Genomic DNA, 24,636 nt, shown 5'->3' on the forward strand with positions numbered 1-24,636 from the left:
CTGCCACAGACCAGTACTCAGTGGAACCGGGATCGCAAGGTTGTCTAGTGTTGTGTATGCATTGATGGCCAAACTGTGCCTGGACTGTAAGGTAATATGCTTATAAGTTGGGAGCTTGAATCCCCCATGCTTGTAGGGCAACTCCATCTTGCTCCACTCTATTCAGGGCTGTCCACCTCCCCCACACCGATTTTCAGCAACAGAGAATATCCAGATGTAGTGGGACCTGGATATCCTCAAATAGGTACAACAGTTTAGGGAGTAGCACCATCTTCATAAGGCAAGTCACCCGCGCTGATATCAGCACTTTGATCTGTTTAGTACCTTGGTCATGCACTTCCCATAGTTTTCCCTAATTGTTATGGACAAATCCCAGTGATAATCAACTTCCAGCATCTAATTGCCATCCCAGTGGTACCTGCAGCTCAGGTTAGTTGTCCGCCTGGTTAGAAGCATCATTGCTAACTTAGACCAATTATTTTTATTTTTTAATCCAGTCCATTTCCCTAATATAGTTATTTCAGTAATTATAGGTGAATATTAAACGCAGGGTCCTTGTGTGATAGCAGAATATTGTCTGCATACATCGAGAGAACGACCCTACACACACCTAATTGTAGGCCTCTGTGGTGGTGGAAGAAGGCTGGCAAGTGGCTCTACAGCTAAGGCAAAAAGGATAGAAGAGAGAGGACACCCTTGCCTGGTGCTCCTATGTATTGATATTGGAGCAGACAATACATTTTTGACATTCGTTCTTGCTTGGGGGGTGTATAGTAGAGTGAGCCATTAGAGCACAGCTTTGCCCTCTCCCATCCTTTCAATTAATTTAAGAAGGGACATTCTATGGAATCAAAAACTTTGGCCATGTCTAAAAACACTGCAACTATCTGGGTCGATTTGGTAATTACGGCAACATGTGTGCTCAGGTTATCTGCAGTTGATCACCCCGAAATTAAATTGGACTGTTCGTGCAGGACCAGGCAAGGCAGAAGAAAGGGGAAGTAACCTGTAAGCAATAATAATTTTAGCTAGATGTTATTTTCAACATTTGTTTGGGACCATGTGCAGCTTGATTACACCTGTGTGGTGGCTTATCAGGTTTTAGTAATGCAATCCCAATGGCTTCTCAGTTGTTTGGGGATAGCATACCTGTCTCAAGCTTCATTCTACACTTCTAGTATAAATGAGGAAAGTTCTGTTGCATATTCTTTATAAAACTCCACGGGAGCCCGTCACCGCCTAGGGCTGAAACATTTCTCACTGATTTTATCACAGACAATCTCTTGAGTAGTGATGGGGTGCACAGTGGCGCTCTTTGGACAGTTCAAGCCACGATAGGGTCGTTCTATCAAGATACGTGCATATACCCTGTGCAGGAATATTTACAATAGCAGTGTGAAGTTCCATAGAAAACTGTAAACTCCTAAAGCATTTTAGTGGGCAGGAGCCTATGTGCGCTATCCTGAGTTTCTAATAATCAAATAAAAGAAATCTATTACAACTATGTCTGAAGCCGCCCCCACCAGCGAATCATACCAGGCCAGTCTGGAGCCTAGACAACCACCCTTACGATACTGCCAGGCACTAGTATAATTATATAGCAATTTTACTGTTTTTTGCTTCACAGAATTCCAGCTTATTTCGGTTTAATTTAGGTAGTGTTGGCCTGGCTGAAGAACTCCCATATTCTCACTCTAGCAATGATATCTATTGCTCATGGCATGACATTCTATCTCCAAGCAATCCTAATATCCTGTGATTTTTAAATATGCTTTCACCCCTAATCACTGTTTAAACGCTTCCCACAGCATAGCCATAGAGGTAACATAGCCCTGCTTCAACATGTAATAGGATAAAATCACTTGGTGGGTTTCTGTTTAAAGACTGGGTCTGATATGTATCAAGAGGAGAGAAAGGAAAAAAAATGAACTAGTTCACTTCCCCTAGTAAATGTATAACTCAATGAGAACTAGCTACTAAAGAAGCTGCTAGGGTTTGTTAATAGGTAGGAAAAAATATTTGTTTTTTATAAGGACACTCACACACCAACCTAGTTGGTGTCATGCTTCATCATCGAGTCCCACCCAAGGCACCGATGGTACCTTGGGTGTGCTGCGACGCCTGACTACAGCGGAGCGGGTTTTGTTCAGTGAGTGTGCAGTGCTGATGTGAAGAGTGTAAGTTAAACGACTGTCCTTAGGGTCCCAAGTAGCCAAAGGACTATTTTAATAGTGGGCCTTAGGCAGTATTAAAAACAAGGCGGTGGATATGAATGGAGGTGATTAAGAACTCCCATATCCTTTGTGGTCACCATGTTTCAGCCAGTGCCTTAAATTAAAACCGGCTTTCTTCAGGACCTTATGTGAGTTAAAGTTAAAAGTTGATGGTCTAGGTGAGTGTTAAGACCAGATATGTGATGCACTCGCTAAGGTGCGCGATATGTAAGAGGATGGTTTCCTCTAGCCGCTTATTCCTGTTGTGGAAAAAACAAGTCAAACAAACAAACACAGAACAGTGAGTAGCTTCAAGAAGGCACATGAATTTAATGTGACTAAATGTCGTCGTGTCCGTGCTCTATGCGAGAAAAGTATGATGGTGACAAGCGGATCGTGACGGTAAGTGGTTTAAAAATGTTAGAGACTATGCGCTACTGTGCAGAAAAGTCAATAGCGTACAAGGCATGAATTAGTCAGAAAAACAAAAGTGCCAGAATTAGGGAAACATTCTCTTACTATGTAATTTGTAGTGAAAAGCCCCATGAATTCCAGGAGGGGGGCTGACCTTTAGTCACACACTGGTGTGGTTGAGGGGAAAGAAAAGCAAACAAAACATAACTGATGCGGAAGTCCTTGAACCATGAGAAGGTCTCCGCTGTCAACTTGTAATAGGGAAACCCCCCCGGCATCCCCACTTACTTCATCAAGATCTGCGACCCGTTTTCAAACCTGTTGCGGCCTGCAGCGGAATTCTGTCGATGTAGGCTGTATGGCGTTTAAATACCCGTTCATGTTTGCCTGGTGATGTATTCTTAATGTAAACTACTTTGTTATGTCATCATATGTGTTCCTAGCAACTGCATCCTAGCAACCTCTGCTTCCACTACGAGAATCCAGTCTGTTGGAGTCGCGGAGACGGAGACAGAGGTGCTCTGGATGACAGCTGTTGGGGGTTGCTGTATTGATACTTAATAAAGCGATTCTTCTTATTAATGATGTCCCTCTCTTTAAAAATGTTGATGAGGATGGGATGACTCATTATTGAGGAAAATTGGACGTCATTGAAGAAAGAGGAATTATCATGCAACAAGCTACTTTTAAGTACCGAAGACCCTCAACAGGAATAATGTTCCGGTATCGTCAGCTTTAAATTCTCCCTGACAGCGTGCAACTTTGTGAAGATAAATTTGTTCCGCTTAAACAAAGTGTGGACGAAGACAAGGAATCCATTGCCAGGGGAAGGAAGAGAGCGAAAGACGCATTGGAAAATTTCATTTATTAGTGTCAGCTGTTTACGCGTTGAGGCGTGAAATCGGAGTCACATCAGTCAAACTTCAACATTCGTGAGTATAATTGTACTTACGTGTAACAGTTATGTTGATGTGCAGCAGCGGCATTGAAGATTTTTGAATCATTACAGGAGTGGACACGCGATCACTGTCTCGCTCCTGCTTTGTGTTCGTGATTCCGGAACTTTGTGTTGTGCGTCTGTCAGAGCCTCTAGTGCAGACGTACATGACCTCGTTGTTCTAAGGTCACGCCGTGCGTGCCGCCATTTACAAAAAAAAATTCTTACGTTGAATTTTGTTCTCATCGCTCCAGTCATTGAGACTTCATCATTGGGTGAACATCTACGGAAATCAAACCACCTTCACCCTAAATATATACAGTGCTACAGGAGCGAGACAGTGATCACGTGTCCACTCTTGTAATGATTCAAATATCTTCAATGCCGCTGCTACACATCAATATAACCATTTGAGAGGGACATCATTAATAAGAAGAATCGCTTTATTAAGTATCAATAGAACAACCCCCAACAGCTGTCATCCAGAGCACCTCTGTCTCAGTCTCCACGACTCCAACAGACTGGATTCTCGTAGTGGAAGCAGAGGTTGTTAGGATGCAGTTGCTAGGAACACATATGATGACATAACAAAGTAGAATAGATAAAGAATACAACATATCCTCTTTCCTAATAAATAAGAACTAAAAAAAAACCATTTAATTACAAATGTAATCTTGTAATTTCCTTGGCGGTGCTTTTATGCGTGTGCTGCACCTGAAATCTTTATTGGAAACATCATTGTTAGGATCCACTACTTTGTTAGGAACCACAACTCGCTTAACTTCCTCAACAGGATTAGATTTCAACCATTCCTGCATCTCTGTTTCATTGCAATTTGCCACTCGATTACTATTCCACCATTTTCCATCAGAAAGCTTCAGGAAGTCACATTGACTATTAATATCTTTTTGGTATCAGACAACTTTGAACTTCCTTTGCAATGAATTGAATTAGTTTTCACTCTTAAATACATACCTAATTCAAACAGTCTTGTCTTCCTGACCAACCTATCATTATGTTTCTGCTCCTACAAGTTTTGATATTTCTCTACTTTAGTTCTCATGGCACTTTCATTAATTCCAATGATAAGAGTATAATTGTAACTGATGCTAGCGGGTATGGATTGGGAGCAATATTAATGCAAATTCATGATGGTAAAGAACGTGTAGTAGCTTTTGCATCACGCACACTCAAAGGTGCTGAGAGCACATACTCCACGATTGAGAAGGAAGCCTTAGCGTGTTGGTGAGGTGTGCAACATTTCCACAATTTTGTGTGGGGAACAAATTTCGAATTACACACATATCACAAACTGTTGATTGACATATTTTCCACTTCGGGTGCAGGCAGAGCCACTCCACATATCGCAAAATGGATATATCGTTTACAAGAATTTAATTTTAGTGTGAAGTATGCTCCAGGTGTGAGAAATATTAATGCTGATTGTTTATCACGTCTTCCTGTAACCAAGTCTGACAATATTGAAGCGTATTCAGAAATGGATGATTGGAATGTAGCTAATTTGTCTGATGTTTGTCAAGCTATTGAGGAAGTTGACTGGAAACAGGCCATGGCAGATGACATTGTTATGAAAAAGGTAATAGAGAGTTTGCCTATCAGCAAAGAGTGGAGACTTCAGGAAAGCATGTTACAATACAAGGAAGTTTGGAGTGAATTATCTGTTGTAAATTACATTTTGAAGAGGAATGACAGGTTAGTGGTTCCCATTTCTTTAAGACCAAGATTAATTGAACTTTTACATGAGGGCCATGGTGGGACGACCACTATGAAGAGGAAAGCAAGGGAGGATTTCTGGTGGCCAGGAATGGATAGAGAAATTGAGAGATTTGTAAGGGATTGTATAGCGTGTTCACGTAGTGACAATGCTCATGTGATTCAAGAGAGTCCCATTCACCATGTTAAATGGCCAAAACAAGCTTGGGAAAGAGTGGCCATGGATATTTGTGGTACGTTTGAGATACTAGGAGTTGTCAGCAAGTATGCCATTGTTTTAATGGATTACTTTTCCAAATGGCCAGAGATAACATTTGTCCGTGAGGTTAAATCCAGCAATGTGATAGAATTTTGTGAAGAGATATTCCGTAGGGAAGGTTGTCCAGCTGAGATTTTGACTGACAATGGTTCTCAATTTTTATCTAAGGAATTTGGTGAGTTTCTCAAAAAATGGGGTATCAAGCATTGTAAGACACCAGTATATCATCCCAGGGGAAATGGTTTAATAGAACCCTTTAACCGTGTGATAGGTGAATGTATTCAGATGGCTGTGCAAAACAATGGGTGTTGGAGGAGTGAAGTGAAAAACATGTTATGGAATTACAGAATAACTCCACATTCTGTAACTGGTGAAACTCCCTTTTGTTTGTTGAAGGGTAGAGCACCATGTTCTATTGTTGTGCCCGCTTAGTTGGGAAGAAGTGGAAGGAGGGAAATTAATGAAAGTGCCATGAGAATTAAAGTAGAGAAATATCAAAACTTGTATGAGCAGAAACATAATGACAGGTTGGTTAGAAAACCAAGACTGTTTGAATTAGGTATGTATGTAAGAGTGAAAACAAATTCAATTCATTGCAAAGGAAGTTCAAAGTTGTCTGATCCCAAAAAGATATTAATAGTCAATGGTGACTTCCTGAAGCTTTCTGATGGAAAATGGTGGAATAGTAATCGAGTGGCAAAGTGCAATGAAACAGAGATGCAGGAATGGTTGAAATCCAATCCTGTCGAGGGAGTTAAGCCAGTGGTGGTTCCTAACAAAGTAGGGGATCCCAACAATGATGTTTCCAATAAAGATTTCAGGTGCAGCACATGCATAAAAGCACCGCCAGGGAAATTACAAGATTACATTTGTAATTAAATGTTTTTTTTTAGTTCTTATTTATTAGGAAAGAGGATATGTTGTATTCTTCATGTATTCTACTTCATTATGTCATCATATGTGTTCCTAGCAACTGCATCCTAGCAACCTCTGCTTCCACTACGAGAATCCAGTCTGTTGGAGTCGCGGAGACGGAGACAGAGGTGCTCTGGATGACAGCAGTTGGGGGTTGCTGTATTGATACTTCATAAAGCGATTCTTCTTATTAATGATGTCCCTCTCTTTAAAACCAGGTGTACGTAACTGTTGCTGGTGTGAATAGCATCTGTGGAAAGAATGAACACAGACAACAGACATGCGGCTGCATGTAATTGTAAGAAACAATACTAAACTAAAAGTGAAATTGGTTTTATGTTGTTAACAATGTTGCAGAAGCAGCTTGACTCACTAAGTATGTTGTGCGTTTGTGGCCGGTATTGCTGCTGCCGTGGGAGGGAATGGAAATGGAAGAAAGAATACGCTTTTGTCGTTTTTTAGATTAATAGCGTAATCGCGTTGCCCTTTGTGGTCCGAGCTTGTGCATAGTTAGGTAGGCTACAGTGTAGCGCCGAATAATGGCAAAATTTCCGCATATAGCACAAAGAGATCCATATTATTAAACGGTCTGTGCCTCACTGGGAAAAGAGGAAAGTCTGTGTATTTAAGGCAAAATCACGTGCTCGTCAATGATTGGGTCGGCTACAGAGAAGCACCGTTTGGTGCCCGTGCTGTGTTGTAACGGCACGGTTTAGAGCGCAATATGATCCATGTTTAAGCCGAAACACGCAGAGCGTTATGAAGAGGCGGCGTGCAGTGCACCTACTAGACAACGAAGTAATGGCACATATTAGGTAGTGTAATAGAGTTCTCTGAAGTATGGTATACTAGTATATAAATGTAGGCATTCATTATCTGGTTGGTGGAAATGCCTGTAAGTCCATATGGTGTTTGTAGGAGCTAATTACTGAGGCTATTCCAAGGAATATTATCGTTCAAACTCTCCTTGTGGGTGGACAAGCGGTATATCCAGTGTTAGTCTTCAGTCAGGAGGTGTTTATCATTGGTGTGACCATTGCAATCAATTTGTTCAATGACAGTCTATTTAATGTCATTTGGGGTATGGCCTGTTTGAATAATGTAGCAAAAAGTATACGCAAAAATTGGCAGATCTTGAACACTGGGACCATGTCCTGGAACCAACCACTCTTTGCCTACAAGAAGGCTGGCAGCCTCAAAGACTGCCTAGTGTCCACCCGCCCCAGGGGTTATAAAACTGCTGCACCTAATACAGTACTGAATGCCTGCGGGCTACCCAGTGTAGTTGGACAATACCCCTGCGGTGGCTGAAGTGTCTGTCATCTGACATGACCAACCAAGACACTGAACCTTGAATAAGGCAAGATATGGCAACAAAGAAAACATACAAATTGTAATTCTATCAACATCGTATACTTGATCGAGTGTCCATGCATCCTCAGATACGTGGGTATGACCACACGCAAAGTATGAACAAGGATTGTGGAACACCGTAGCACCATCCGGTGTAAAAAGAACACCAGTAAAATGACAGATCATTTTATTCAAACAGGCCATACTTCAGGGACTTCTATTACTCTACCTAATATGTGCCATTACTTCCTTGCCTAGTAGGTGCACTGCACGCCGCCTCTTCATAACGTGCTTCGTGTTTCGGCTTAAAAATGCACGGTCCCTCCTCTTCTCCCAGAGAGGTATGGACCGTTTATAAATGTGGATCATATTGCGCTCTAAACCGTGCCGTTACAACACAGCACCTGCACCAAACGGTGCTTTTCTGTAGCCGACCAAATCGTTCACGAGCACGTGATTTTGCCTTAAATACACAGACTCTCCTCTTTTCCCAGAGAGGCACGGACCGTTTAATAACATGGATCTCTTTGTGCTATATGCGGCAATTTCACCATTATTCGGCGCTACACTGAAGCCTACCCAACTATGCACAAACTCGGACCACAAAGGGACACACGATTACGCTATTAATCAAAAAACGACAAAAGCGTATTCTTTCTTCCATTTCCATTCCCTCCCACAGCAGCAGCAATACCGGCCACAAACACACAACATATTTTGTGAGTCAAGCTGCTTCTGCAACATTAATGGTTAACAACATAAAACGAATTTCACTATTAGTTTAGTATTGTTTCTTACACATGCATACAGCCGCGTGTCTGTTGTCTGTGTTCATTCTTTCTACAGACGCTATTCACACCAGCAACTGATCGCATACACCTAGAAAACAGGAACGGGTATTTAAACGCCATACAGCCTACGGCCCACATCGACGGAATTCCGATGCAGGCCGCAACAGGTTTGAAAATGGGTCACAGATCTTGATGAAGTAAGTGGGGATGCCGGGGGGGAGGTTTCCCTATTACAAATTGACAGCGGAGACCTACTCATGGCTCAAGGACTTCCACATCAGTTGTTTTGTATGCTTTTCTTTCCCCTCAACCATACCAGTGTGTGACTAAAGGTTGGGCCCCCTCCCGGAAATCCTGGGGCTTTTCACTACAAATTACAAAGTAAGAGAATGTTTCCCTAACTTTGGCACTTTCGTTCTTCTGGCTAATTCATGCCTTGTACACTATTGACTTTTCTGCACAGTAGCGCATAGTCATTAACGTTATTAAACCACTTACCATCACAATCCGCTTGCCACCTTTGCTCTTTTCTCGCATAGAGCACGGACACAACAACATTTAGTCACATTAAATTCATGTGCCTTCTTGAAGCTACTCACTGTTCTGTATTTGTTTGTTTGTCTTGTTTTTTCCCACAACAGGAATAGGCCACTAGAGGAAACCATCCTCTTACATATAGCGCACCTTAGTGAGTGCGTCACATAACTGGTCTTAACACTCACCTAGACCATCACCTTTTAACTTCCACTCACATATGGTCCTGAAGAAAGCCGGTTTTAATTTAAGGCACTGGCTGAAACATGTTGACCACATAGGATATGGAAGTTCATAATCACCTCCACTCATATTCACGCCTTGTTTTTAATACTGCCTAAGGCCCACTGTTAAAATAGTCCTTTGGATACTTGGGACCCTAAGGACAGTCTTTTAACCTACACTCTTCACATTAGCACTGCACACTCACTTAAAACCCGCTCCGCTGTAGTCAGGTGTCGCAGCACACCCAAGGTACACTCGGTGCCTTGTGTCAGATCCGATGATGAAGCATGACACCAACTAGATTGGTGTGTGAGGGTCTTTATAAAAAAACAAATGTTTTTTCCTGCCTATTAACAAACACTAGCAGCTTCTTTAGTAGCTAGTTCTCACTGATTTATATAAAGACTGGGTCTGACAGCTCAGATGGTCGCAGCCGCTACATTCTATACATCCTCACATAATTGGCGAAGGCCAAAGCCATCAGAACCGGAGAATGATCGGACAAAGTCCTAGGTATATGTGTTATAGTTTTAACCCAGCCCATCACATCTCTAGATCCTAAGCAGTAATCAGTCCTGTTAGATAGTCCATGTACTACAGAATGGTATGTATACACTCTGGATTTGGGGCCTTCAACACAGTACAAGTCTAGCAGTTTGTACTGGTGCAAAATATCCCATAGATCTTACCTTGCTTGGGTGTGTCATCTGAACCCGCTGCCAGTGCTATCTAAATCATCTTGCAGCATTAAAGTATTCTCCACATATTACAAAGTGAGGGGAAGAGATCACAAGCCCGTCCCTAATTTTAGTCTAAGAAAAATAACAACGTAAAAAAAAGCAGGGTCATCAAATTTGGCCCATATGTATTGATCAATGTAATGTGTGCCAAACCAAACAGAAACAAACCCAACAAGCTCTGCACACCACACACCGGCCCTCTCCATCACAGATTGTGTCCACAGCCCTGAACCGTAAGCCTTGTTTAACCAATTTGCCCACTTCCTTAGCAATTGAGGAATAGAGGAACATAGCGGTACGAGCTCCAGATTTTGGAAAAATTATTAACCCCCACAGAAGAAGCATGCGTCTCCTGAAGTAATGCAATATCCACCGTAGGCCTGTTGAGGTATGCAGTCACCATTCGGGCCTTGCAGTGGTCATTCACCCCCTCAGATTCCAGGCGAGCAGCCTAGCCTTACATTCAGAGCTTGCCCCAGTTTTATGTGTTGTGTCTGCTGCTTTGACCCCCTCTTCCCTCTAAGCTGATCTGTCCGATCAGAAGTATTTTCAACATCAAAACCCAGTGCCGTCTGTGTTCTAGTAATGTGTTCTAGTAATAATCGCCCAAAGAGCGCTCCTAACAAACCCCTACCCACACTGCACGAGTAACCTTAGCAGAGGTTTACATTCTAGCCTCAGAGTGGCTAAACTAGCATCATTCACATTGATGCCCAGACTCATGTGATGCTCGGCAGTGTTAGATATACCAGTAGTGTTAAAAGCATGTCTGTCCTCCATATCGATGAGAGTTGGAACTTGTCTTGAGATAGTGGGTGGTTATTTGAGGATTAGTAGCTGCTGAATTGTAGGAGGCGAGGAGAGCTTCTCTAGCTCACACACTGAGTGCCTCCCTCTTTTAAAATCTTTAAAGCACAAGAGCAGGCCTTTCTCACAGTAGAATTAACAAAATAGTCTTTCCTAAACAAGTGAAGAGAGGTTTCCAATTTTTTCTATAGTCTCTATCCAAGTACCAATGTCTTTAGGATGGTGAAGGAACGACCTACCAATTGTTCCTTCTGTCTAGTCAAGGACTGAGGAATCATCTTCGCATTCTTCCTGCTGTAACTCTTCGGTCACCAACTGGACCCATACAGTTAAATAATAATATGTTTTTTACCATTATTACTGGGTCAGCCGGGAGTGTGGTACAGCCCTTTTACATTTGTCATAACATTTTATTATAGTAGTCTCTGGAACAGGTAACAGGAAAAGGGCTTTGTCAAGCTGCTTAGCGACCATGAGTCTACTTTGTAAACAGGACCACAACCAGCAGCGACATTGTAGACTACCTCAATCTAAGTAAGCGAGTACAGAGTTAATAAAATTGATACAATGTCTCGTTTTTGTTGCGTTAATTGTTTAAAAGTTGTATTGTGCTTTTATATGTAACAAACACAATCCTTTCCTATGTACTGTGCTCTGATACCTTTGGGTCATGTTCGCGCTTTATAAACCCCTCTGAATAAAAATAAATAAATAATTATAGAAAAGATCGGGATTGAGTGAATTTCTGCCACATCCACATCATTGCATGACACCAAGGGGGTGCTAGACCATTTACTCACTTTGGAAGAAACAAAGGGGTCCATCGACCAGGTGCTCACATTTTATGAGACCAAGGGGAGGGGTACACATTGCTGACATCTCTAGTCTCTCTCCATGGCCTCAAAACATAAGTTCTTTTGTTTGAGCCTTCTCATTAATCCCCTCCAATTTATTTTCCCCAATGGTGGCCATGAAGGTTATCCTTTTGGAACAAGGCTCGTTGGGATATGAGATCTTTGCTTTGTCTTTCCCTATTCAGGGAAACAGATATATGTATTTGTTTTTCTATTGCGCAGGCATAGCCTGAATGGACATTAGAGCACTTTAGAAAAGTAAATAACAATATACATTGCACTGTATAAGAAAGTTTACAGTGTTCAAACATCTAGGATTGCAGTCTGTACTTTCAGCAGATGTTCATTTTATTACAGAACAAGATGTTAAAAAATACACTGCTCAGAAGTAGAAAGAATACCATTATGACTAGGTCAACCCCAGTCGAAGACCAGGTCAGACGGGAGTGTGGTACAGCCCTGTTACATTTGTCATGACATTTTATTATAGTAGGCTCTGGAACAGGAAACAGGAAAAGGGCTTTGTCAAGCTGCTTAGCGACCATGAGCCTACTTTGTAAACAGGACACATCACTGGATGTGTTATCCCATCACCACAACCAGCAGTGACATTGTAGACTACCTCAATCTAAGTATGCAAGTACAGACTTAATAAAATTGATACAATGTCTTGTTTGTGTTGCGTTAATTGTTTAAAAGTTGTATTGTGCTTTTATATGTAACAAACACAATCCTTTCATATGTACGGTGCTAGGAATGGACATAAGAGCGCTTTAGAAAAGTAAATAACAATATACATTGTACGGTATAAGAAAGTTTACAGTGTTCAAACATCTAGGATTGCAGTCTGTGCTTTCAGCAGATGTTCATATTATTACAGATTTGCATGTTAAAAAATACACTGCACAGAAGTAGAAAAAATACAATTGTTGCTTGCAAGTGATATAGGAGATTGTAATCACTGCTCTAAGTAGAGTCCTCATATTCACAGGTTGTGCAGCAAACTGTCCTGCAATGTCTATACAAATGGTGACAGCTCCTGTCCCACATAAACCATAAACCTGATGCACACACACTTCAGGGGCTGAAAATCTCTAAGGCCAGTGGCATCTGACTTCCAACTGACCCCAAAACTCCCCTTGTGCTCTACCGGGCAGTATTGTCAAAAAAGGAAACAAAATATCAACAATAAACATCATGAACATAAGACGCTAGATAACAAACTCTGAATTGTATTATCACAAATGTCCCCTAAACTGTGGAAATGAGCCCTAGAAGGCCTTGCAGAAGACATTGCACATACCTAAGTAAAAGGCAGAGCACCGTCTTATCACGAGGTAGCCAAAATAGTAGTTATAACACAGTAGGCTAGAACTCTAGCTGTTGATTTCTGTAACATTTGCATTCTGTTTGAAGTTTGATGCTCTCTGGAGTTTGTATATTGTCACCTCTGTGTCGGAAAGGGTTAAGTTGTTCTGGGACCTTTTTTTGACTAATCCTTTGACACCTGCGATGAATATCACCATTTCTGTTCCAGATGTTGTTCAGGTATTTCGTCCCACTATATATGTGTGCAGGTGTGGATTTTTTGACGTAGCAACTGATGACTGTTTCACATGAAAGACTTCACAATCTGTACTTTTTTTAACCCGGGTGGCCGGGTTAAACACTTTGCAAGAAAAAGTTGTTTCTGACAACATGGACTATCTGATCAGCACATGGTCACATTTGTTGCTTCAGTTAGCTCCCAGGGTGGATTTTCAGATGTTGCATTAATAATCTCTTTGAAATGATTGCTTTGTCACATTCAGTACATTCCTATGGTGTCTCTCTTGTGTGGAGGACACGTGTCCCACCATTAATGACTTTCTGATGTTGTATTAGCTTTTTCTTTGTGAAGTATGCTTGCCACATTGAGTGCGGTGATATGCATCCTCCATAGTAATGACTTTCTTATCTGTATTGACTTCCAAATGTTATATCAGCTGTACGTACGCTGCCAATAAATGAATTGTCACATTCAGTACATTTATACGTTCTCTTCCCAGGGTGTGCTTTTTGATGTTGTGTTTTTCCTGGACACATTTGTTGTGATATGCGTTCTTTGTGTCATGATTTTGTTCCCTGTGTGGACTTTAATGATACATTAGCTGTGTCTTTCTAATAAATGCTTTGTTGAATTAAGTACATTCATATCATTTCTCTCCTGTGTGAACTTTCTGATGTTTTGTTAGCTTACTGTTTTAACAAATACCTTGTCACAGGAGTGCATTTATATGGTTTCTCCCTTGTGTGGACTTTCTGGTGGTACATAGGCTGTGATGTTCTATAAACGCCTTATCACATATTGTACATTCATACAGATTTTATCCATTGAGGTTCCAATCTTGTTTTAACTCTCCCTTGCTAATAAATGCCTAGGAACATTCAGTGCAGTCTTAAGTGGGGACGTTTGACATTGTGTTAGCTTTCCATTTCTTATGAATGCATTGCCACATTCAATACATTAATATAGCTTATCTCATGTGTGAGCATTCATATATATTAACTGATTTCTTTTTAATACATCCAATGTCGCATTGTGTAGATTCATTTGGCTTCTCCCTAGTGTGGATTAGCTGATGCTGCATTAGCTCATTCTACCTGTAGAAGACATTATTACCTTTTGTACCTACAGAGGAATTCTCTCCATCTGGGTTTTCTAATGTCACTTTAGCTCTCAATTTGTTATGAATGCTTTGCAACATTCATTACATTGAAATGGTTTCTCCCCTGTGTGGACCTTCAGATGTTGCATTAGACGCGACTTTGGAATAAATGCCTTGTCACATTCAGTGCAGTTGAATGGTTTCTCCGCAGTGTGGACTTTTTCATGATGCTTCAGCTCTCCAATTGAAATAAATGCTTTGTAACATTCCAAACATATATACCGTTTTTCCCCTGTGTGGACTCTATGATGTAGTATTACCATTTGTCTTGTTATAAATGCTTTGTCACATTCTGTACATTCATAGGGTTTCTCACCAGTGTGGATTTTGAAATGCTGCTTTAGGTTTGTCTTCCATCCAAACACTTTATTACATTCTGTACATTTATACTGTTTCTCTCCAGTGTGAATTATCTCATGTTGCTTCAGCTCTCCATTTGTTATAAATGCTTTGTTACATTCGGTACATTGATATGGTTTCTCTCTCATGTGGATTTTCTGATGTTGTTTTAGCACTCTATTTGTTATAAATGCTTTGTCGCATTCTGAACATTCATACGGTTTCTCCCCAGTGTGGAGTTTCTGATATCGCTTTAGCACTCCATTTCTTGTAAATGCTTTGTCACACTCTATACATTGATATGGACTCTCTCCAGTCTGAATTTTCTGATGTTGCCTTAAATCTCCATTTATTATAAATGCTTTGTCACACTCTGTACATTTATATGGTTTCTCCCCAGTGTGGGCACACTGATGTACTATTAACTTTTCCCTTGTAAAATATGCCTTCTCACATTCAGTGCAGTTGAATGGTCTCTCTCCAGTGTGGACTTGTCGATGTTGTTTTAGATTGCCAAATGTTATAAATGCTTTGTCACATTTGATACATTGATAAGGTCTCTCCCCAATTTGGGTTTTCCGATGTCGCTTCAGCTCTCTATTTGTTATAAATGCTTTGTCACACTCTGTACATTTATATGGTCTCTCCCCAGTGTGGAATGTTTGATGCTGCTTCAGTTTTCCATGCGTTATAAATGCTTTGTCACATTCTGTACATTGATCTGGTTTCTCTCCAGTGTGGACTTTTCGATGTTGCTTCAGCTCTCTATTTGCTATAAATGGTTTGTCACATTCTGTACATTCATACGGTTTCTCCCCAGTGTGGATTTTGTAATGCTGCTTTAGCTTCTTCTTCCTTTGAAACACTTTATTACATTCTATACATTGAAATGGTTTCTCCTCTATGTGGACACTCTGATGCTGCATTATGTCTTTCATTGTAAAGAACACTTTTCCACAGTCAGGCCATAGAAATGGTTTTACTCCAGTATGAAGTTTCTGATGTCGCACTTGCACTTTCTCTGCCTAATAAATGTTTTGTCATATTCTAGATATTCTTACAATTTCTCTCCTGCATGTTCTTTCTGATACCAGGGTAGCTCTTCCTTCCTAATGAGCACCTCATCTTGCTTCATCATGTCCATGCGTTATGTCTTCTATATCTATCTCATCGGATGCCAAAGGGCCAAGTACAGACCTCATTAGGCTGCATGGGTTTTCTGCTGAAGAAAAGGAGGATGTAGCCTTACGGCTAGAGTGGTCGACCTCGAAGCTGGTTACCAGGTTCAAGTCTCGGCAACGGCGCTCAACATCCGGTGATTCTGGCCAAATCACTTAATCATCCCGTGCCTAACAAAAATGAATGTGTCCCTCTGTAACGAAACTGGTGCTATGTAAAGCGTTCTGATACCTGATGTTTCGGGTCTAGTTAGCGCTATATAAAACTCTAAGAAAAAAAAGGCTTTGGCAAGGCATTAGTCGTAAAGGGAAGAGATTTTGAGGCATACTGTTTTTACATAACTTGCTACACAAGTGATGTTTAATGCCTTTACTGTTTTGTTTATAACTGCATTTATTCCACCTGTTAGAAGAAAGAAAGAAAAACAAACACTGAATAAGCTGAAATTCAGAGTCCATCACAAAAATCTTTTGGCATTTAATGAGATCTTTAATTGTACATATAGACAAGGGCAATAATGAAGTTCTAGATACCACTTTCAATGGAAAGAAGCAATCCGCAGAAAAAGGGCATACGATCCTTCTGTGAACCCCTTCTATCAAGGAATGTAGACTCAAGTAGTAACCAAGACTCCTTGTTCAGTGAGTGAAACCCTCTCTCCACGGCACCTACTGAAAGACATATGCACCATTTTCCGCTTCTGGTCTGATGTTAGCCAACTCCTTATATTTTACAAAATGTATATGTATAATATACTTGCTTAAAGGGGCTTACACTTCTCCATCCATTGGTCTGTTGTGCCATTCAAAATTTGCTTCTGCCCACTACAGAATACAGCATGGGGCAGTGGGTCTGCCTACTTCCGTCACTGGCTAACTTCACTTTGAGTGACTGCATTTTACTCTTTTACAAGGGGGTAGTTTCCTTAAGTGCCAGTGTTTTTGTTTGTACTTAATAATTACGTTAGCGTTGCCTATGTGTTTAGAGCCTCATGTGATAACAGGACATTTTCAACTCAAACTTCATAAGCACAGGATACATTCCAGCTTTATCAGTTCCTGCCTCCTGCTAATGATGTTGTAAATTCCTTTTGGAGATGCCTTTGTTGATCTGATTGCTGATACATCAGAGTGTACCAGAAGGTGTCTATTTGAATCTATTCTTTATAAAGGCATTCACTTTTTAGAATGCACACCATGAAATGCTTTTATAACTGCACTCCTGGATGTATTTTAATTGAGGACTTCAGCTATGCTTGTAAACCAACTGTCTTGTCTCGCCTTCAAAATACCACTCCACACGATGGCCCAAGCACGACGAGGCAGAAGACATAAAGCACAACACCACCTAGAAAAGGGGTTTCACTTTATAAAATGAAACACATCAAAGACTCTCTTTTTAGAATGAGGCTTGGGATTTTATTTATGCAATGCTCTCTAACACAAAGGCTTTCCCAGATGCCAAATATACATTATTCAAATGTATATAGATATATATATTTATATACAAGCAATAATAACAAGCTTGGTAAATGAAACAGTTAAATGCATGAATAATAATAATGAATAAACAAGCAGCAAATATGCAGGACGTCGTACATTCATGCTAGGGTAAAGCAAAACACCAAAGTCAATTAAAATGATGGTAGTCAAAGGTCATCATGTGGTGTCAAACCATAAGAGTGCCTCTAGCACTACACCAACTTAGTCTGTATGTCCTGCTTGTATGTCTTTCTAGTTTGCTTTGAGTGCTCTTGTTTGCTGCACTTAAATATATATTTTACTATTATATTACTAAGTGAATCTGGGCTGTGCCGTCTATCTTTGCAACTATGTGTGAGTGTGTGTGCATCTGTCTGTCTACCAGTCTATCGGTTTGTCTATGTATGTATCTACCTATCAACCTATTGATCAACTGTCCCTCTATCTATTATCTAGTTGGTACATGACAGAACTAGGAACCATGAAGCACACCTGCAAACGACTTGAAAGGAAATGGCGCACAAGCATGTAGCCCACAGACTGAACAACCTTCAAAGTAGCCCTCAACCAATACCACCAATTCCTAAAAAAGATGAAAAGAAGCACCCTGGCTGACTGCATCGAAGGAAGCTCAAACCACAGCAAGGAGCTTTTCGACATTATCAGAGAGTTCTCTAACCCCTCAGCCACTGGAAACGTCATTATCCCCTCAAAGGCACTCCATGAAGTGCTGGTGGACTTCTTCCACAACAAGATCTCCACCATCTACAAAAGCTTCAATCCCAAAGATACGACTTCCTCAGCCATCTCGATCCCACAATTGAAGAACATGACCACCTGGTCACAACCTGGGACCAGCTCACCATGCATGACACCATAGTCATCATGACCTCCGTTCATTCAGGAGACCCACAGGACCATACATCCACCACATCTTCACTCTTGGGAGCAAGACGATCAGCAGTGAGGTCAACTTCATCCTCAATGAATCGATCACTATGGCCACTTTCCCTGAAGAATGGAAGCACGCAGAGGTCAAGCACCTACTCCAGAAACCATCTGCCAACCCCTGCGATCTCAAAAACCACAATCCCATCTCTCTGCTTCCCTTCCTAGCTACAGTACTCAAGTAGGCCAGCAACCACCAATTTACCGAACACTTGGAGAGCCATGACCTTACTGGACTCGTCTCAATCTGGATTCCGCACCAACCACAGCACTGAAACTGCCTTGATTACAGCCAAAGATGACATTCTCAACCAAGGCAAAACAGCGGCCTTAATCGTCCTCAACCTCACAGCAGCATTCAACATTGTATCACACCACACCCTAATCAGAAGGCTGCACAACATCAGGATACACGGAGGTGTCCTCAAAATGGATCGTTTCCTTTCTGACAGGCAGAACAAAGAGTCTGCCTCCCGCTCTTCACAACGGAACCTATGAACAACATTTGCGGCATCACCCAAGATCCAGCCCTTGGCCCAACCCTGTTCAACATCTACATGACCCCCCCAGACCAACGTTGTCAGATCGCATGGGCTCAACTTTATATCCTACGCCAACGATACACAGATCCTCATCTCCTTATTAGAAGACCATGCCACAAAAAACGTCTGCAGATGCATGACGAATGTGGCCAAATGGAGGAGGAACAACTGCCTACAACTCAACACAAACAAGATGGAAGTGCTGTTCTTTGGAAACTACTCCCCATGGAATGACACCAAGTGGCCCCCCAAACTAGGACCCGCACCAACGCCGACCTACCACATTCGCAACCTCAGCATTATTCTGGACAGCAAGCTCACCATGAAAAAACTAATCAATGCATTTTCATCTGCCTGCTTCCTCACCCTGTGGATGCTCCTCACAATCTTCTGATGGCTCCCTATTGACACCAGAGGCACCATCACACATGCCCTGGTCACCAGCTGACTGAACAATGGCAAAGCACTCTATGCAGGAATCACCTTGCACCTCCTCATGGGACTGCAGATGATTCAGAATGCAGCTGTCAGACATCCTAGAACTCCCAAAGACAATCTACGTCACCCCTCTCCTCAGCTCCACTGGCTCCCCATTCACAAGAGATGCCAGATCAAGATGCTGACCCACGACTTCAAGGTCCTCCACAACCAAGGACCAGAGTACATAAAACACTGACTGAACTTCCACCATCTCCCCCAGCCATCTGCACTCTGCCTTCCTCTGCCTCACCCACACCCCCCGGATCCAGTGCAGCAACAGTGGAGGACGCTACTTCTCCTACCTCGCGGCCAAGTCCTGGAACTATTTCCCTCTTCACCTACGGACCTCAACCTCTCTACTGGAATTCAGAAAAGGACTCAAGACATGATTGTTCGACTAAGCCTCTGCAGTAGCACTCTCAGTGCCTGGATAACCTCAAGGATGAATAGCTACGCTCCACAAATCCAGATTGATACCTTCCCGTTTGTCCCTCTATCTATGCAACATCTATCTTTGCAAATGTATCTATCATTGCAAATCTGTCTTTGCAAATCTATCAATCTATCTGTCAATGTATCTGTCTTTTCAAGTGTATCATGTAGCTCGATTTTCAAGGTTATCTCCATCAATCTATCCATCCAACCCTGTCCACCTGTCTTTGTGAACCGCTCTATCTATTTTGCAAACCTCTCTATTTATCTATACTTTCAACCTTGTTAGACCTACGTCTAAGGGGGTAGCTTGGCTCAGGTCAACAGGCTAACATCTCCACTTGGCCTTTCATGCTTGCATCCTGCCCAGCTCGCAATCCTGCGCAACACCACTCAAAAAGGACACTACACCGATTAAACTTTTGAGAATTACTTGAAGTCTTTATCTTGTTATCTCAATCAGGGTTTACTCAGGATTAACTTTCCTGTAACATTTCATCACATTAAATGACAATACTCTTCCTTTAGGATACTGTATACATCCACGTTAACTTTCACCACGTTTCAAGGGATTGCTTAATTTGCACAGGGTTCGCCTGCCAGTTAAATTTACAAATGGCCTTCTAGTCGGCACAAGGCTCTTGATCAGAAGGTTACTCTAAGTGCAATATTTCCAAGATCACATACTATCATCACTTTTCATTGAGATGCCTCCTTGAACCGGATACTTTACTGTTGTGAATTTAGTGGTTACCTCTAGGGGCTATATTTTCAACATCACATATCATTACAACTTTACATTTAGATGCTTCCTTGAACCGGATACTCTACTGTTGTGAATTTAGTGGTTACCTCTAGGTGCTATATTTTCAACATCACATATCATTACAACTTTACATTTAGATGCTTCCTTGAACCGGATACTCTACTAATAGGTAGTATTCTATGGCCTCTAGCGCTAACCTTGTCAATCTCACTAGTTACCGTACAGTTACCAGGGTGAGCACAGCGTGATGCTGGAGTCCTTATCTTACTACCTAATTTCCTTTGGGCTTGGCAACCGGCTTAACCCAGACCTCAACTGGCCTCAAGTCTGCCTAAGGCACCCCCTTCTGTCTATTTTGCCCCGCTTACTGATTGCTTCTCGATGTCCTTCTAACGGCAGTCCGGCGGAGTCTGGCGTAGAGTTCTCACTCCCCACAGGTCAGGCGGGGCTTCACACAAGGGGGGGCAGAGATCTCCGTGAGGGCGGTAACAAAATACAACCTCCTACCCCCTCACTCAAGGCCCGCCCGTAGTGTGCACTCCTTCGTGGATGGCCCTCGCCCCAGTGTGCTTGCCACAGCTGCCCTTCCACTCCTTCAGCGACAGCGCGCCTTCAGCCACCCGTCGCCGCGCAGCTTGCGGGGGCGCGGCCTTCGCTTGGGTACGACAGCAGTGGGGCGGCGCTACGGCGTCAGCCCCACTCACGTGATCACGGGACGGCGGCCTCCAGGCCGAAGCTCGTCTCCTCTTCCGCTGCCCAAATCTCCTCAGGCTGGCAGCGGCAACGCCCCCTCACCAGTCACCGAGCCTCTCCAGGAACTGCAGAGACAGCGGGCCCCCTCCGGAAGACTCCCGACAACCTCCCGATCCTGGGGGAGGCGGCGGCGATGACTCCAGGTAGCCTCTCAACCAGGGGGGGGGGGGGGTTGAACTTAAGGGGGCCAGGTATTCTCCGGTGCAGACGAAGGTGTTGACAGAACCCTTCTCAACCACTGGGTACCGATCTCTCCCTCCGTCAGGGATCGTGGGGAAAACGCCAAAGTCAGTCGGCACCAACAACTCAGACCCAGTAGGGGTGTGGAAAAAGGGGCGGCGATTCTTCCCTCAGTCCTCCTTCAGGGTTATTAACTACCTGAGATTCCCCCAGGGTACAATTTCTTCAAAACCCTTGGCAGATGTCAGGGACCGGTCAGAAGGTGGAGGGTGGTGTCACGGGCAAGGAAAATTGCGCAGACCCTAAGACCTGTCCATCCCTGCCCCAGCGCAGCCACCTCCCCACTCAGGTGCCTTACTCCTCACTATCTGGCCACTCACAATCTTCTAAAATGGCCGCTCACCTGCCACCTCTATTTATCACCTTGGGCCTGACTTGCCAGAAGGGCCCAGAAAGTTCTGGAAACCCCCATGGCAGTCATGGTCCAGGTGCTGAGGTGACAGTTGGTGCCACCATTTTAGAATCTCACCTCCCTTCCCTAGATTTCCTCAGAGGAGCACCTTGCGCCTTTCCCTCAGGTGATGAGGAAAAGGCGCCCAGAACCTCTACATTAGCACCTTAAAAGTTAAGTAGACAGAAAATATGAGAGGGGGGGGAAAGGGACAAAAATAATAAAATGAGGCGGGAACCGCCAAAGGGCTGACAGGTCTAACACGCGTCCCCCCCAGCTGAAAGTGGGGAGAGCTACCCAACCCCTTGGGAGTCCTCTTCACTAAGGCGGAAATACCTGGAGAGACCGTCAGCATTGGCGTGGTCCACTCCTGGGCGATGTTCCACCCTAAAGTCCATCCCCTGTAGGGAAATGGACCACCTCAACAGCTTGGGATTTTCGCCCCTCATTTGCATCAGCCATCTGAGGGGTCGGTGGTCGGTCTGAACCAGGAAGTGCGAGCCAAACAAGTATGGCCGCAGCTTCTTCAGAGCCCACACCACCGCAAAAGCTTCCCTCTCAATTGCACTCCACCTCTGCTCCCGGGGGAGTAGTCTCCTAGATAGGAAAACCACCGGTTGGTCTAGACCCTCATCATTAAGTTGCGACAGCACTGCTCCAATACCGTGCTCCGACGCGTCCGTCTGGACGATGAACTCCTTAGCGAAGTCAGGGGCCCTGAGAACAGGGGCCGCACACATGGCCTTTTTCAAAGTGTCAAAAGCTTGTTGACATCCCTCGGTCCAGATCACCCGTCGAGGGTGCTTTTTGGAGGTGAGCTCAGTCAAGGGGGCTACGATGGTACCGTATTCCTTGACAAAGCGTCGGTAGTAACCAGTGAGGCCCAAGAAGGCCCGAACCTCTGTCTGTGTCTTGGGGGGCTCCCAGGCCATGATGGTTTCGATCTTGGCCTGGAGGGGTTGCACCCTGCCCCGACCCACCAAGTGACCGAGGTACACTACCGACCCCTGCCCGATCTGGCACTTACTGGCCTTGATCGTCAGACCTGCCTGCTGCAAAGCCTGAAGTACGGCCTGAAGGTGACTCAAATGGTCCTCCCAGCTGCGGCTGAAGACGGCGATGTCATCCAGGTACGCAACTGAAAAGGTTTCCATTCCAGAGAGGACCTGGTTCACCAATCGCTGGAACGTAGCAGGGGCGTTCTTGAGCCCGAAGGGCATCACACAGAACTGGTAGTGACCCTCGGGTGTGGAGAAGGCTGACCTTTCCTTGGCTCCATCTGTTAGGGAAATCTGCCAGTACCCAGATGTGAGGTCAAAGGTACTGAGATATTGGGCAGCTCCCAACCGGTCAATGAGCTCATCCGCTCTCGGGATAGGATGAGCATCTGTCTTTGTCACTGAATTCAGTCCTCTGTAATCCACACAGAACCGGAGTTCTGGGGTAGTGCCCGGTGGGGCAGCTTTGGGTACCAGTACCACCGGACTGGACCAAGGACTTCCTGAAGGCTCAATTACTCCTAGCTCTAGCATCTTGGTAACCTCCTCATGGATGCTAGCCTTCACCTTATCCGACAGTCGGTAGGACTTGGACTTCACAGGTGGGCTGTCCCCTGTGTCCACATCATGGGTACACAGATGAGTCCTTCCCGGAATAAGGGAGAACAAGGAAGCAAACTGCTCCAGGACATGGCGACAGTCCTTCCGTTGTTCAGGAGTTAGTGTCGGTGAAAGGATCACTCCCTCCACCGATCCATCCTTCTCTCGGGACGCAAACAGATCGGGAAGAGGTTCACTTTCCTCTTCCTCTGACCCATCAGTCACCATCATTAACGTGACCTCGGGTCTCTCTTGGTGAGGCTTGAGGCGATTGACATGGAGCACCCGATGGGGCTGCCTGGGGGTCTTAAGATCTACCACGTAGGTAACCTTGCCCTTCTTCTCAACCACCTCAAAGGGACCTGACCAGCGATCCTGGAGGGCGCTAAGCTCTCCAGGTTCCATCACCCACACCTTCTGGCCAGGCTCCAGCTCCACCGGGTGAGCGTTTCGGTCATACCATTCCTTCATGACCGTTTGGCTGGCTTCTAGGTTTTCGGAAGCTTGCTTCCACAACCTAGCCATTTGGCTACGAAAGGCCAGCATGTAGCTCACCACATCCGTGGGATGTTTTCTGGGAGACTTTTCCCATCCTTCCTTCACCAGGCTGAGGGGTCCACGCACAGGGTGCCCGTACAACAATTCGAAGGGGCTGAAGCCCACTCCCTTCTGTGGTACCTCCCTGTACGAAAACAGCAAACAAGGCAGGAGGATGTCCCATTTCCTCCGCAGGCTCTCGGGCAGACTCCGGATCATGCCCTTTAAGGTTTTGTTAAACCTTTCCACCAGACCATTAGTCTGGGGGTGATAAGGAGTGGAGAACCGGTAGGTAACTCCACACTCTTTCCACATAGCCCGCATGTATGCCGACATGAAGTTGGTACCTCTGTCCGACACCACTTCCTTGGGGAATCCCATCCGGGTAAAAATTCCCATAAGGGCCCGTGCCACCGCAGGTGCAGTAATGGTCCTCAGAGGGATAGCCTCTGGGTACCGTGTGGCA

General features: G+C 43.8%; 1 protein-coding gene across 1 annotated transcript in view; it reads right to left on the reverse strand.

The window, feature by feature from the left end:
* LOC146822349 (uncharacterized) overlaps window positions 1–24,636 on the reverse strand; it is a 273,373-nt gene that overhangs the window by 226,666 nt on the left and 22,071 nt on the right. The window contains exon 2 of the mRNA XM_085613451.1: window positions 14,507–16,404. Within this exon, the coding sequence (XP_085469577.1) occupies window positions 14,507–15,761 (1,255 nt within the window). The 5' untranslated portion in view covers window positions 15,762–16,404. The remainder of the gene's footprint in view (window positions 1–14,506; window positions 16,405–24,636) is intronic.

The sequence above is a fragment of the Triturus cristatus genome, chromosome 6 (genome assembly GCF_964204655.1).
Source record: "Triturus cristatus chromosome 6, aTriCri1.1, whole genome shotgun sequence".
Lineage (NCBI taxonomy): Eukaryota > Metazoa > Chordata > Amphibia > Caudata > Salamandridae > Triturus > Triturus cristatus.